This window comes from Nicotiana sylvestris, chromosome 1 (genome assembly GCF_000393655.2).
Source record: "Nicotiana sylvestris chromosome 1, ASM39365v2, whole genome shotgun sequence".
NCBI classification, from domain to species: Eukaryota; Viridiplantae; Streptophyta; class Magnoliopsida; order Solanales; family Solanaceae; genus Nicotiana; species Nicotiana sylvestris.
Window position 1 is genome coordinate 96,287,070 of NC_091057.1, and position 16,606 is coordinate 96,303,675.

The following is a 16,606-nucleotide window of genomic DNA, read 5'->3' on the forward strand; positions in this document are numbered from 1 at the left end:
CGTGGGAGGGTTCTACAAGCCAGAAAACAAGTTGTGCAGCAGGAGTAACCGTAAAAAATGGGATGAACATAGACGAGTTGCTTTCATGATTACCTTCTTAGGGCTTTTAGTGTTCCCAAGAAGAGACGAAAATACTAACATAAAGGTAGCCGGGATCGTCAGTACTCTGCTCACTCAAAATGACAGCACTCTGGCGCCCATGATTGTATCTTATATCTTCTGAGCTCTCACCTCCTGCAAAGCCGGAGGAAATTTCTTCGAGGGGTGTAACTTGTTATTGCAAATGTAGATGACCGAACACTTGTGTCCCCGTGCCCAGTTCCTGAGCCATGGATCATCCTCTAAAACTTGCATAGAGGAGTTTGATACCAGAATTAATGGGGTCCCCTTACCTGAAGGAGTCTCGGCATGGACCTCATACTTTCGGACCCTCAACGCCAGTCAAATACAGTGGACACTGGGATGGTTACCGGTCGACAAAGTCATATACATGCCTGCAGCTAGGTCCCATTTTCTCTTGATGGGACTTAAGAGCATTCAACCTTATGCGCCATATCGGGTTTTGAGGCAGCTTGGGAGGTGTCAGATAGTGCCAAAAGATGAGGATCTAAGTACCCAAGTGATTGAGATCAGTCCCGATGCCCAATTCCCTTAAGCAAGGGTCCGCCAGATCTGGAGCCAATGTCAATACCTAGAGGCAAATACTTGTATACTAAACGGGCAAAAGGGGAAGTTTTACCCGGATACCACGCTTGGTACAGAGGGGAGATGTCATCTGGAAGATCAGCTAAGAGACCTCACCTTCAGGAGTTCGCCGAGTCTTCACAAGAGCATTGGGACTAGTTGGCGAAAGAACGCAAATACAAGGCCCACATAGGGGAATTGGAAAAGCAGGTTCAGGATCTCCGATATGAAAGTAGTTTGCAAGCCGCAGCCGATGAAGGGGGCAGAAAGAAATTAGCCCAAGAAAACGACACTCTTAGGGCTCGAATCCGACGAGTCAGAAAGAACGTCGACAACCAACAGAGAAGTCGGTCTGACAAGAGGCTGATAGACGGGTTGAACAAGCAGATCAGTCAAAGCCAAGAGGGTTTGAAAATATCGGAGGCTAGCATGGCGAGAATCCAAGCCAGATGGGCAAGAGGTGCGGAGGCACGAGCAAAGCATATGCGGCAAATAAGGAGGGATTATGAATGGACCATTGCTATATTAAGAGAAACAAATTCCACTCTAAAAAAAGAGTCCTTAGACAAGCCCAAGATGCCCGAATGGATAGGAAGCGCGATTATGATTTAATGGCCAGAATGGAAGAACAAATGGAAAGGTTCTAGGATCAACTCGCCGACAACGCTCAAGTACTGGGACTAAAAAATCGGCGAATAAAGCAACTGTTCAGATAAAGGGATGACATCCGGGGTAGGATTGATGAGATTGGGCGCTACATCTACATGAGGTGCCTAGCATGTGAGAAAATGCCTCGTGACACCCTTTTTGCTTCAGTCATGGGTTATGTCCACCAGATTATGAAAGAGTTGAAAAGCCTGCAAAGGAATCTTGCGCCAAAACCCACGGCAAGGCCAAACAATGCCCCGTGGGCACAAAAATTTAGAACTTTAAAGCATGCTTAGTTGAGTCTGTATTTTCTATATTCTGATTGTCCGTTGAAATCTGTATTTTCCTTTTTTGCGTCAAAAGGTTGTAGTGTGTTTCAAAAATGTTTTGGCTTTGTAAATTGAAATCGAAAAATCCAAAATGATGTCTTTACTTTTCACACTTGTATCACGAACTACGCTTGGTCTGATTCATGCGGGGACATGATACGTAGGTAATCCACATAAGATTCGACCACTGCTAAAAAATAAAAAGAGAAAGTGAATAAGAGAAAAGAAGTAAACTTGAAAGAAAGAGAGAATAAGAAAAAGAGAGGTTTTTCTGAAACACTTGAAAGAGGCAAATAAAATAAGCCGGGACAATGCATGCGGTCGGAGCAAAAACATGTTAGAAATGGTTTACTGCCTAAGAACATTGCATCCCCCAACGTGCAATTGCAATATCTGTTGAAACTCTAACGCTACCAAGTTTGTTGTTTTACCAATCTAAACCAGTTAGTTTGTTAGAGCGTACTGGCACCGTACCATTATCAAACAAGATCGAAAGGGCCTATACCAGAAAGCATGACTGGATCAGACAACAGCGTTGAGTCGGAAAAGACGACAAATCAGATGCTGAAGGAAGCCATGGAAAAAATGGAAAAAATGAGGCTGGAAATGAATGAAATGCAAATAGCCTTAGCTAGAGCCCAAAAGGGGCATGAACTACCCGTTACTCCTACTCTCCAACCAGGACACACGCCGGAATACCCTTCCCCCGGCCTCTCAACGAGCTTCTCGAACCGTCACTACTATCAGGGAAGAGAGGCCTATGATCCCCAAGCTTCGCCACCCAATCAAAACCCTCCTCCACCAAATGTTCCCGTCTTTGTGGCACCTCCTCCAGCCCCATTGCACAGATCGTCTAGTGAGTCATTGTTTCAGGCTCACGATACAAAATATTACCCCCCGAACTTACATTCAAAGCACCCGAGCCACATACCTATAATCCCCACTTTGAGGTCCCGGCGAAGATTGAAAAGCTGGCTAAGAGCCCAGAGCAGGACGAGGTGATGGGGAAATTTAAAAGCCTGGAGAAGTCCTTCAGGAACATGCACGGGTTAGGCAACCAGGTCAGCATGGCCTACAAGGATCTATGCCCTTTCCCTGACGTCCAATTACCAGCAGGGTTCAAGATGCCCAAGTTCGATTTATACGAAGGGCATGGCGATCCTATGGCACATCTATGGGGCTTTTGTAGCAAGATGAGGGGAGCGGGGGGCAAAGATGCTACTGATAGCTTACTTTGGCCAGAGTTTGAGCGGGTCGGCATTAGAGTGGTATACAAGACAAGATCCGAGCAGGTGGTACACCTGGGATGATCTGGCACAGGCTTTCGCAGGACACTTCCAATACAACCTTGAGATAGTCCCAGACCGTCTCACATTGCTAAAGCTTGAGAAGAAACCCGGGGAGAGCTTCCGGGAATTTAGGTTTCGATGGAGAGAACAGGCAGCCAGAGTTGATCCTCCAATGAGAGAGGGGGAAATGGTAGATTACTTTCTACAAACTCTAGAGCCAACTTACTTCGGTCACTTGGTGACGTCAGTTAGCAAATCCTTCAACGAAGTGGTGAAAATGGGAGGTATGATAGAAGCGGGACTTAAGTACAATAAGATCCTGAGTTACTCGGCAATTAAGGCAACAACTCAGGCCATTCAGAGTGGCACGGGAGGTGCGCTCGGAAAGAAAAGGAGAGAAGAGGTCACGACAATAGAGGCAGGCAATTGGTCCAGATCTAGAGGTCCTTCCCCTACCAACCCAGACCCCATCATCCAAACTACCCACACATTCCAAATTACCCTCCACAACCCTACTACCCATCACAAGAACAACATTTCTCCGTCCATCAAGCCCAGACATATACCCAACCTCCAGCTCACCCGCAATGGCGCGCGCCAGCTCCCAACAATACATACCCACCTCCACATAATACCTACCCACCACCACAAAACACCTATCCACCGCCAAGAGCCTATAGGAACCCTCCAGGGATGGGTTTCAGGGGAAATTCGGCTTCCAGAAATGAAAAACTGCAGAGGCAAAGAACCTTTACTGAGTTGGGAGAAACCTATACTGCCTTGTTCGACAAGTTAAGGCAGTTGGGTTTATTGAATCCTGGTGAGCCTAGGTTGCCAAATCCCTTACCCCAAAATATGGATCACTCGGTAAGATGTGAATATTGTTCGGGAGCTCCTGGACATGATACCGAGAAATGTTGGAGGCTGAAACATGCGATACAAGATCTTATTGATGCCAACAAGATCGAGGTACAGGCACCGGAGGCACCCAACATTAACCAGAACCCATTGCCAGCACACCACGACGCCCACATGATCGAGCTTGTGCACGAAAGAGGAGAGCCAAAGAAACCATCACAGACAGTGATGATGATCCGTGTCATTCTGAAAGAAAAATCAACCAGTGGGGAGGCAAGGGTACAGGTGAAAGGGGAAGATGTCAAGCCAGTTGTGATATTAGGGAAGAATCCATCTGCTGCTACAAGGAAACCAGAACCGGCCAAATTGGTAATATCGGGAGCATCATCGATACCCGTGGTTGTTGTGAAGGGGGTTTGCAGGGAACCGGTCGTCATAAAGTCGGTAGTCCAATTGCCAGTGATTGATAGCAAGGCCGTGCCTTGGAAGTATGAAAAGGAAGTGGTAATGTACAAGGGAAAGCAAGTGGAGGAGGATAGTTGTGAGGCGCAGGGACTAACTCTATCGGGACGGTGTTTTGCTCCCGTGGAGTTGAGAAGGTCCAACCCAGCAGTAACAAAGAAACCCGTGTCAGAAAAAGAGAAGGAGGAATTCCTGAAAAAGATAAAAGTGCAGGATTACTCCGTTGTCGAACAATTGAAGAAAACACCGTCCCAGATCTCGTTGTTATCACTATTGATCCATTCGGACGAGCATCGCCGGGCCCTGATGAAGATACTAAATGAAGCTTATGTGCCCAATGAAATTTCAGTGAACCACCTTGAGACGATTGCAAACAAGATTTTTGAGGTGAACATGGTAACGTTTTATGACGACGATCTGCCAGTGGAGGGCACAAAGCATAACAAAGCTCTATACTTGACGGTCAAATGTGAAGATTCGGCGGTTACTCGGGCATTGGTTGATAATGGGTCTAGTGCCAATATTTGTCCGTTGTCTACGCTAGACAAGTTGAAGATTGATCATGATAGGATCCACAAGAATAATGTTTGCATCCGAGGATTTGACGGAGGTGTAACAGACACAGTGGGGAATATTATGCTCGAATTGACCATCGGCTCGGTTGAGTTTACTATGGAGTTCCAGGTATTGGATGTTGCAGTATCTTATAACCTTTTGTTGGGTCGACCATGGATCCACGCGGCCAAAGCAGTGTCGTCTTCATTGCATCAAATGGTCAAGTTCGAATGGGACAGACAAGATGTCATGCTACATGGGGAAGACACTGCTTGCACTGTGGGAGGTGCCATTGTGCCATTCGTAGAAACCGACGGCGATAAAGGTTCCTGGGTTTACCAGATTTATGATACAGTCTTAGTGAACAAGATTCCCGATGGTAAAAGCATTCCACTCCCCAGGGTAGCTTCTGCAACCGTCATGATAGTTTCAGAGATGCTGAGTAATGGGTTCGTGCCAGGAAAGGGTCTGGGGGCTGAGCTTTAGGGCATTGTTCAACCTGTCTCTTTGCCTAAGAATTTAGAGACGTTCGGGCTGGGATTCAAGCCGACCGCAGCAGATTTAAAGCGGGCTCGAAAAATGAAGAAGAGAGTTTGGGTTCTTCCCAAACCAGTTCCACGTCTCGCTAGATCTTTCGTCAGAGCAGGCATCAAAAGGTTGTCGGTCCCAAAAGTTCTCGGACCATTGACTGGGTCGAATGGGGATTTGAACTAGAGTTTTGAAAGGCTGTTCACCGACGTCAACGTAATAAAAGCTGGAGAAGGTTCCAGTAGGGATGATGTACAGTTTGTGGGGCCTAGGGCCAACATCAACAATTGGACAGCTACTCATCTTCCTATCTGGAGGGAGTCTTGGTAGTAGGCTTTGATTTTTCTTTTTCGTTTTCTGGATTATTCCAGGGTGTAATCCAAATTTTGTTTTATTTTTTATTCAGCAAAAGTGTGAACCCTGTTATCCCGCATTTTAATAAAATTGAAAGTTTTCTCTCTTTATTTTGTTTTAATTCTGTTTTCTTCTTTTTCTCTTTCTGAACAGTTCTTTTCATTCTGGTCTTAACGACATGGCATGCACAACGGATCTTCAACCTAGTCTAAAAGATCAATCTGATTCCGAACTAACCATGCAAGCAGTCGATTATGATAATGAATCGGAATACAATGAGGATAAAGCCTTCGAAGAAATAAACAGAGAGCTAAGCCAGTTTGAAGAAAAATCCAGGCCCAACTTAAATGACACAGAAGCCATCAATTTAGGGGATGCAGTCGATATTAGGGAAACTAAAATAAGCATCCACATTGCACCAAATATCAGGGAAGAATTAATCAAAACACTTATTGAATTCAAAGATGTTTTTGCATAGTCGTATGATGACATGCTGGGTTTAAGCACTGATCTAGTGGTTCACAAATTACCCACTGACCCGGCATGCCCTCCCGTCAAGCAGAAATTGAGGAAGTTCAAGACAGACATGAGTGTAAAGATTAAAGAAGAAGTAACCAAGCAGCTGCAGGCAAAGGTTATTCGGGTCACTCGATATCCTGATTGGTTGGATAATGTGGTGCCAGTGCCGAAGAAGGATGGAAAGATCAGGGTATGCGTCGATTACCGCAATCTGAACAGGGCGAGCCCAAAAGATAACTTTCCATTACCCAACATACATATCTTGATCAAAAATTGTGAAGGACGAGAGATCGGTTCTTTTGTAGATTGTTATGCTGGGTACCATAAGATCCTGATAGAAGAAGAAGATGCAGAAAAGACGGCTTTCATTACGCCGTAGGGGACTTATTGCTACCGGGTAATGCCGTTTGGTTTGAAGAACGCTGGGGCAACGTACATGAGGGCAATGACTACTGTGTTTCATGACATAATACACAAAGAGATTGAAGTGTACGTAGATGACGTAATCATAAAATCCAAGCGTCAGGAAGACCACGTAGCAGACCTAAGGAAGTTTTTCCAAAGACTTCGAAGGTACAACATTAAGCTCAACCCGGCCAAATGTGCATTTGGTGTTCCATCTGGAAAGCTGTTGGGATTCATCATCAGTCGGCGAGGCATTGAGCTGGACCCGTCAAAGATCAAATCCATCCAGGAATTGCCGCCGCCGAAGAACAAAACAGAAGTAATGAATCTGTTGGGAAGATTAAATTATATCAGCAGGTTCATCGCCCAGCTCACGACGACTTGTGAACCCATTTTTCAGCTGCTAAAGAAAGATGTTGCGGTAGGATGGACGACAGAATGTCAGGAAGCATTTGACCGAATCAAAGGGTATCTATCAAATCCACCTGTGTTGGTTCCACCCGAGCCAGGAAGGTCGTTAATTCTCGATCTAACAGTCCTGGAAAATTCATTTGGTTGCGTATTGGGGCAACATGATATCATAGGAAGGAAGGAGCAAGTCATCTATTATCTCAGCAAAAAGTTTACAGTATATGAGGTTAAGTACACTCAGCTTGAGAAAATATGTTGCGCCCTAACCTAGGTGGCACAAAAGTTGAAACATTATCTTTCATCATATACTACTTATCTCATCTCGCGCTTGGACCCACTGAAGTATATTTTCCAGAAGCCTATGCCCACAGGAAGGTTAGCGAAATAGCAGATATTACTCACAGAATTTGACATCGTCTATGTGACGAGGACGGCCATGAAGGCCCAAGCATTGGCGGATCACTTAGCTGAGAATCCTGTTGATGAAGAATATAAGCCATTAAGGACGTATTTCCCCGATGAAGAAATGATGCATATAGAGGAGGTGGAATCGACTGAGGAACCAGGGTGGAAGCTTTTTTTTATGGAGCCGCAAATTCGAAGGGAGTTGGAATAGGAGCGGTACTTATTTCGGAAACAGGACATCACTATCCTGTTACGGCTCAACTACGTTTCTATTGTACCAACAACATGGCTGAATATGAGGCATGCATTTTGGGCCTACGATTAGCTGCAGACATGGATGTCCAGGACGTCTTGGTCTTGAGAGACTCAAACCTCCTAGTACATCAAATTCAAGGTGAATGGGAAACACGGGATTTGAAGCTTATACCATATCGACAATGCTTGCACGATCTGAGCAAGTGATTTCGATCAGTGGAGTTCAGACACATCCCGAGAGTTTATAATGAGGTTGCCGATGCTTTGGCCACCCTAGCATCAATGTTGCACCACCCAGACAAGATTCATGTCGACCCGCTGCATATTCAGGTTTGTGATCAGCATGCCTACTGCAACATGATAGAAGAAGAAATGGATGGCGAGCCATGGTTTTATGATGTCAAGGAATACCTCAGGATGGGGATATATGCGGAGCAAGCCACCGGAGATCAAAAGAGAGCCATTCGACGATTGACAAATGGATTTTTCCTTAGTGGAGGAGTTTTGTACAAGAGAACCCCAGACCTGGGTTTATTGAGATGCATGGATGCGAGGCAAGCCACGGCTATCATGACAGAGGTGCATTCTGGAGTTTGTGGACCGCACATGAGCGGGTATGTTTTGGCAAAGAAGATACTACGAGTAGGTTATTATTGGCTTACTATAGAGCGGGATTACATCAGTTTCGTACGCAAATGTCATCAGTGCCAGGTGCACGGAGATTTGATTCATTCTCCGCCATCAGAACTGCATACAATGTCTGCACCATGGCCTTTTGTTGCATGGGGCATGAATGTTATTGGGCCAATTGATCTAACAATGTCAAATGGACATAGGTTTATTCTGGTGGCCATAGATTATTTTACTAAATGGGTGGAAGCTAAGACGTTCAAGTCTGTGACTAAGAAAGCTGTGGTGGATTTTGTGCATGCGAACATTATTTGTCGGTTCGGGATACCAAAATTGATTATCACGGACAATGGGGCTAATCTTAATAGTCATTTGATGAAGGAGACATGTGAGCAGTTCAAGATTACTCACCGTCATTCTACTCCATACCGCCCTAAAGTGAACGGTGCAGTTGAGGCGGCCAACAAGAATATAAAGAAAATATTGTGGAAGATGGTAGAAGGGTCTAGGTAGTGGCATGAGATGTTACCATTTGCATTATTGGGTTATCGCACTACTGTCCGCACTTCAGTAGGTACCACTCCTTATTTGTTGGTATATGGAACTGAAGCAGTAATACCAGCAGAGGTTGAAATTCCATCCCTTCGGATTGTAGCTGAGGCTGGGATTGACGATGATGAATGAGTTAAAGCCCGATTGGAGCAGTTGAGCTTAATTCATGAAAAGAGATTGGCAGCAGTATGTCATGGACAATTGTATCAAAGGAGAATGGCAAGAGCATACAACAAGAAGGTGCGTCCCAGGAAATTTGAAGTAGGACAGCAGGTGCTGAAACGAATTCTACCACATCAGACCAAAGCGAAGGGCAAGTTCGCCCCAAACTGGCAAGGACCGTTCATTGTGACCAGAGTGTTATCCAATGGCGCTTTATGTTTGACAGATGTCGAGGGAAGATGTATCGATATGGCTATCAATTCTGACGCAGTCAAGAGATATTATGTGTGATTTCTTTGATTGTAATTGTCATTCATTCGTTTGTTTGTACTTGGCATTTATCAGATAATGAAATGAATGAGGCAATTCTTTCTTCTATCCAAACACTTTAGCCTTTGCTTTCCCCCTTTGAGCCTTATTTATTCTTTTATACCCCTCTCTTGGAATCATTAATGAAAACGAAAAAATGAAAAGAGAAAAGAAGGAAAAATAATAACAAAAACCAGAAAGGAAAGTCGCAAAAAAACAAAAAAGGAATCAAGTGAACTACGTTCGGCCTGATTCCTCAAAAAGGATACTTAGGCGCCTCACGGCTCGGTCATAATGTAATAAAAATCAAAAATTCCCCAAGCAAGAAACTGGGACAGAAGTTGTGTTTTCAAATTTTGAAAAGAGGTTTGATTCCCAGAGTTGTACCCATCAAAGTTATTTTGAATTTTTATCTCCTTTTCTTTTAAGCCCGACATAAAACTCATATTGATGTCCAAAAAAGACCTCCCGATCAGTATCCGAGAGGTGCCAAGACAGGCAAATGAAAGCTGAGAATAACACGTTGGTCCCCGACTGAATGAGGATCATGAGCTGAAAGAATTGATAGCCATAAGAATTCCCAGCAGATAGAATCTTACCGGCAACACTCCAATCCCCAGCTGAGAAAATAAAATGAGAGAGTCTTATCGGTGAAAACCTTCACAAGCGCCATAAGGCGACGTAAGCTGAGAGAAGAAAAATGAGAGAGTCTTATCGGTGAAAACCTTCACAGGCACCATAAGGCGATGGGAGCTGAGAGAAATGAGAGAGTGTTATTAGTGAAAACCCCTCGAAAGGCACTATGAGGCGACAATACATTGGCGGAAAGGATCCGTATTTTGCGAAGAGTTGGGCACCTATTTATCCCCAGCAAGTGAAGACATCATAAAGATTGATCGACACAAATAGACCGGGCTGATTAATCCGAAATGCACGACATGATCGTTGGAATTGGTTATACCACCCAGATAAGTTCATTTCTTTTCTTTTCCCCAGCATTTGTTCAGAAAGATTTTACCATTAGGCATCATGTCTTTACCATTAGGCACCCACCTGTATAACTAGGGAATACATTTCTGTTTTAAATCAGTGACCCACCGGAAGGCAGAAGGTTACAACAAAAAGCCCCAGCATAATGAAGGAAGTCATATCCTCAGCGGACAGAACAAAATGATGAAAACTGGTGTTCAGAAAAGCAAAAGGCCAGTGTCATCCCCATCAGTTTTCGAAAGAAAGAAGCACTGGAAGAAATACAATCCGACAAGAAAGCAAGGTAGCAAGAACAAGTGGAAGATAGATAAGATCTTATGATCCATAGTCTAGCCTAGCTTCTTGTTTTCTTTTAGCACGGTGTAATAAGGAGATCGGTAAAGCAGTAGTAACAGCATGCAGCAGCAGTAACGGCAAAATGCAGTCCCATGGTAGTCCCAGCTACCAAAATTTCCGAACTACATTGACCTGATTCCCTTTTAGCCAGGGATATGTAGGAAACCTTTTGAAGCAAAGGTTAGGTCAAATCCTTTAAAAAATATGCTTCACACGGAGTACTCAAACGGGAAAAAATCGCTCGTATCCGCTCACTTTATCTTTGCACGAAAACTCTTTGTGTTTTCGGACAAAGAGGGGCAGATGTGAGCACGTGATTTTTGCTTCACGAAAATTACTCCAAAAAAATTTATAAATAAAATAAATAACCTCTGGGTACGATTTTGAGAATTTCGCGTGACATTTTGGTTAATTATTCTTGTCTATGAGTGTTTGTTTTGTTTTAGTTAATTGAAAAATACAAAAATACATGTTGCATGCCTATTTAGGATTTAATTGTGCATTTTGGAATTAATTAAATCATAGTTTAGTTTTAAAAGATAGAAAATCACAAAAAATATGCATTTATCCTATTTTTGTCATTTAAATGTGCCATTGTGTGATTTTTTTTAAATGTTTTGTCTTGTGTGTTAATTGTTGTTAAAGGGTAATTAATATTTTGTAAGGTTAATTTTGATTTTTACAATTCAAATTAGGAATTTTAGTAATTAGGAATTAAAAGAAAATGAAAGAAAAAGAAGAAGGAAGTGAAAATAAGGAGAAAACCGGACTGGGCCATTTCAATTTGGGCCAAAATCAGGCCCAAGTCTCACCTTCACCCGATCCAGACCAGCCAGCCTCGAAGACGGGTGAAACAACGTAGTGTGATGTCGAAACTGCGTCGTTTCGTCGTCAAAAATCACAGCCGTCCACCCAAATCAATCCAACAGTCCCTAACGACCAACCCTAACCCGTAAGCAACCCCGACCCGTTTTGCCCACACCGGTCCAACCCACCCTGAAGCCAAACGACCTCGTTTTAATTAAATGAATTAATCAAGGCCGTTGGATCCCATCATCCAACGGCCCAGATTAGTTCACTTGATTTCAATATATCAAAATCCCTACCCCCTTACCCCCAAACCTAATCAAGCCTCTTACCTCCCTTTCATCTCTAACCTAGAGACCAGCCCATAACGCCGCCTCACTCCGCCACCGAAAATCGCCTCACGGTAGTTCCGGTGGCCCAAACCTCCCCATTTTTACACCATAAGTCCCCCACAACCTCCTCTCTCCAAATCCGCACTCAGTTTACCTCGAATCTCAACGAGGCTCTTCGAATCTTCAATCGAAGATCCCCACCCCAAACCCTAGCCTATCAACTTGACCCCAAACTCACACCTTGTGACCACCGGATCTCCCTTGTTCCTAAACTACCCTTAGATTGCTTCGAATCACATCGGGATATCTCGAATCAGGAGTTTCAGGATGATAGTTGGAAGCTAGGTCAGAGACTGAGGTCAAAACGGACCTTAGTCGAATGTGTTCTCGTTCAAAAACACTCGACTAGGGTCCGCCTTGGCCTCAAGTCCCAAAAAAATAGGCTCTGGAGGTTCGAACTCAGTCCCTGTTTGACTGGTAGGTCTCCGTTCAATTTTCCTTTTTCTATTAGTTTTTGCTCAGTGAATTCATCTTCTACTCCTTTCTTATTATTGTTCAAATCCGAAGGTTTCGTGTTTGCTCTGTATTTTGTTTCTTCTTTAGTTTTCTGATTGATTCGAATCAGTCAATATTAGTAAGTTTTGTATAAATTCATTCAGTCCTGTAATTGTTCGACACTGTTGTTAGTTCAAAGTATGTCACCTGTGATTATATGTAATTTGTGCTTATGTCTATTATAATTCAGTATGCTTACAGTATTCAAATTGTTTTTGTTTAGGTTTGATTTAGAAAGTATAATTTGTTTCAAATATGAATAATATGCATCTGTGTCAGTCGGTTTTGATTCCAGTAGTTCATTGCAGCTTTGTTCCAATTATGTCATTTGGTTAATAAGAAATTAATTTCATAGTTTTTGTAATCAAATTGATAGGTTTTAAGTTGGTTATAACTGATATTGTTCTTAATTTAGATACAGTTCTTTATATTTCAGTGTTTAATTAAGCATTGATTTAGGTTAACCAGTGATTAGTTTACCTGTTAGATCAATTGGCCATAGCTGATGGGATTCCGGGGTGTTTTAGGAATAGAGAAATAGAGAAATTTGGTTTACTGATAGTAGTGGGAAGTGGGGCACCTAAATACCATAATTTAATGTAATAGTGGAAAATTGGTTTGACTAAGTGGTCTGTTCAGTGGGGTCCTAATGTGCTTTAATTTGAACTAATTGATAGGGGGGACCACTAATGAATGAGAGATGTTTGGTTGATTGGGAATTAGAAATAGTAGGGTAATAATGAAAGGCTAAATAACCCACATAGTAGAGGAATATAGGGCTGGAAAGTAAGAAAGAAGTGGAGGGTAATTAGAAAAGGGTAATAATAAAAGGGTAATAGTAAAAAGTAAAAGAAAAAGGGGGCTGGAAAGGGTCTTACTTTGGGTATAAGATAGGGGTCATTTGGGACTAAGAGGAGAGATTTTTTTGAACACAAAGAAAAATTTCAGGGTTTAAGTTAAAAAAGAATTGATTTTTCAGAACTTAAAATTGATTCTTTGAGAGTTAAAAACTGAAAGTGAAGCTTTTCTTTACGGCTGAAAATCAGAATTCTGTTACTGCTTCCGTGGTTTGCATTTGGTACTACTGATTTTCGGATTGACTTTCCTGGTTTTTCTTTTGGTTTTGGAGTGTTGTTTCGTTTGAATTTCTGGGTTTCTATTTGGTTTTCAAGTTTTCTGCTTGGTATCTGAATCTGGCTCTTGGGTTTTTGCCATTGTTTGTTACGGGGCTGTTCTGTGTATTCCTGCGTTGTTGCTGTTGTTGTGTTGTTTACTACTGTCTTGCTGATCTTCCTCTTCTTCTCTTGTTCTATTACCAGGTACATTCTCGAATCACAATGTCATGTAGCTGTTGAAAAAATGAAAGGCAATGCTCGAATAGTCGAGTATTTAAGTTGTACTGATAGCTTAATAGTCAAATGATAGGTAGTTTTATAGTCTATCTTTGTAATTCAATAAAGAAGGTGGACTATAGGATTTATATTCGACTGAACTGTTTTCTACAATTTTCCTTAGTTTCAATGTATGATAGTTGGGGTTTTGTTTTGTTTTAAATAAATATATCAAGTTGTTGGAATTGAACAAGTTTAGGTAATCCTAATTGGAGCCGGCATCAGTCTGAAATAATAGGTTAATCGTGAACATGTAGATAAACCTAGTTAAGGCGTGAATTTGGGCTAATTTTGTGAATTAGGTATTAAGGTTTGGTTCAGGCAGCTTGTTTGTTTAAAATGGGGCTTGTTTGGTTTGAAGAGGTAAGTGTTGAATAGGTTTAGTTCTGCCAGTTTTAGGCAGAAATAAAAAGGCCATTAATTTTATAGAATTCGTAGGCTTGACATATTTGAAGCGCGATTCAATGTAGAAAGGGTAAGAACCTTAATCCAATAGGTTATTCAAGTTAACGAGCTAGCTTCAACAAACTTTCGTAAGCATCAGTAATTAAGGTGGGTTTAGTTTCAAGTAGTTGAAAAGCATTTAGTCCCAATGAATCAATTCGTCTAACAATGCGAGTTTAATCTAGTTATAGGCTAATTAGTTTCTTTTGAATATATTATTTGTCGATTACGTATTTTATTTATAATTTCAATTTTAGTTATCTTCTTTTCCGTTAACATTTGTCTTAATCTAGCAATTAATATGTTACGCTTTTTTTAAGCATGTAATTAATTAGAATTTTCTCTTTTATTTAGAGACGAATTTAATAGAAATGTAGTCACTTTAGGATATCCTTAAAATAAATGAGGCGTGCTTCGCAAAAATAAATCGTAAGCTGCGGGGCCCTCTATACGTGTTTGAAAAATTACTTAGACTTCGGGATGAGCCGTTTAGCAAAATTTCACGGCCTTACCCAAAATAATGATACGCTAGTCGCTTTAGGCGCGCCTTGAATAAATTACTTTCTTAAACTCGGGTGCACATTTATGTGACCCAAATCCAAATCTTAACGGAATTGAAATGTGTCGATAACCACGGGTACATTGACTGTGATGTGGTTCGAGATACGTTTTCACAACGTTGTAATTCTCCGTAAAATAATAACAATAATAATAAAATTGATAAAAGCGGTTCAAAGTTAAATTTGCATATAAGTTCTTAATTGTTAAAAATCAGATAAATAAGCCGAATATAACAGTTGAGCGACCGTGCTAGAACCACGAAATTCAGGAATGCCTAACACCTTCTCCCGGGTTAACAGAATTACTTATCCGGATTTCTGGTTCGCGGACTGTTAAACAGAGTCAATCTTTTCCTCGATTCGGGATTCAACCGGTGACTTGGGACACCATAAATCTCCCAAGTGGCGACTCCGAATTAAATAAATAAATCCCGTTTCGATTGTCCTTTAATTGGAAAAACTCCCTCTGCGCCCTCGCGGGGGCGGAAAAAGGAGGTGTGACAGTAGTAATTTTGTAGATACCCTTCAAAACAATACTGCTTTATGCATATGTAAACTGATTTGTAGTTTCTTTGTAGATTTTTTGTAGAAAATTTGTAGATATCTACAAAGTTGATACATTGAATTTTAATATCCCAATTCCCATTTCAATTGTAGCATAATTGGCATTTTCGACATAATTGTAGAAGATTTGTAGAAGTTTTAGTCTTCCCAATCTACAATTTATCTACAATTCTACAATTTATCTACAATTTCTGGAAATATGTCGTCTTCTTCTTCTTCTTCTTCTTCTTCTTCTTCTTCTTCTTCTTCTTCTTCTTCTTCTTCTTCTTCTCTTCTTCTTCTTCTTCTTCTTCTTCGAGTTTCAATCTGAAATTCAGTCAAAACCAAGTCTAATCTTCACCAAAACCCCTCAAAATTGAGATATAAACTCCTAAACATATTCCGAATTATTTACAACAACACCCAATCCAAACAAATAATGATTTTTGAAAACCCAAATTTGAATTCAAAGCTTTCAAGCTTTTTAATAGCTATCAATGGTGGAAAATATATGGAAGAACAAATTTTTTCAACTTTGAGTTGTTGAAACTCGAAAATTTGAATTGTTCGTTCTTTTTTTTCTCGAGAATTTGAATTGTAGTTCTGGAGAAAAATACGCAGATGAGAAATCTCCTTTCCCTTTTTAAAAATTGAATTTAATGTAGAATCAATTAACACCAAGATTCTCTCCTTAATTTTAACGCGTTTTTAGGGAATATTCTGCCCTTTTAATGCCTAATAGTCGAATGGTATATAAATTGTAGTTAAAGTGTGGATTGAACGGGTAATTAACAGACTATGCACATTTAGAATAATAAGGTTTCATATATGGTATAGTTAGGAAAAAATCCCTAAAAAATTATACTTTCTGAAATTCACTTTGGACTCAAATGTTGAATGATTTGGGTGAAGAAAGCCCATTAGAGTCGGCCCATTTGTGGTCACATTGGCCCATCCCTATATTGGCTCATCCTTATAAGGGGCTTTCTGCGTGAACTTCTTATACATTTGACGTAGAAATAGCGTCGATAGTCACTTTTTAACATGATTTTTAGTTTTTATTCGATATTTTTAATGCTAAACAAAAATAATTATTACTTTATTAAAATTAATATGAAAAGATATTTTTACTCTTTCTTCACGAGTGTTGTGTAAATATTAAGGACATGACGTCCTTAACATTTACACTGCACACATGAAGTTAAGGACGCCATGTCCTCAACATTTACGCTGCACATACAAAGTTAATGACATGAGGTTCTAAAGTTTAACAACGGAAGGTACAAATACAAG

General features: G+C 41.3%; 1 protein-coding gene across 1 annotated transcript; it reads left to right on the forward strand.

The window, feature by feature from the left end:
* Positions 1–4,663: 4,663 nt before the first annotated feature.
* On the forward strand, positions 4,664–5,311 carry LOC138872492 (uncharacterized). The gene has a single exon (XM_070150638.1). The coding sequence runs from the start codon at positions 4,664–4,666 to the stop codon at positions 5,309–5,311; it is 648 nt and encodes a 215-aa protein (XP_070006739.1).
* The last annotated feature ends 11,295 nt before the right edge of the window (positions 5,312–16,606 follow it).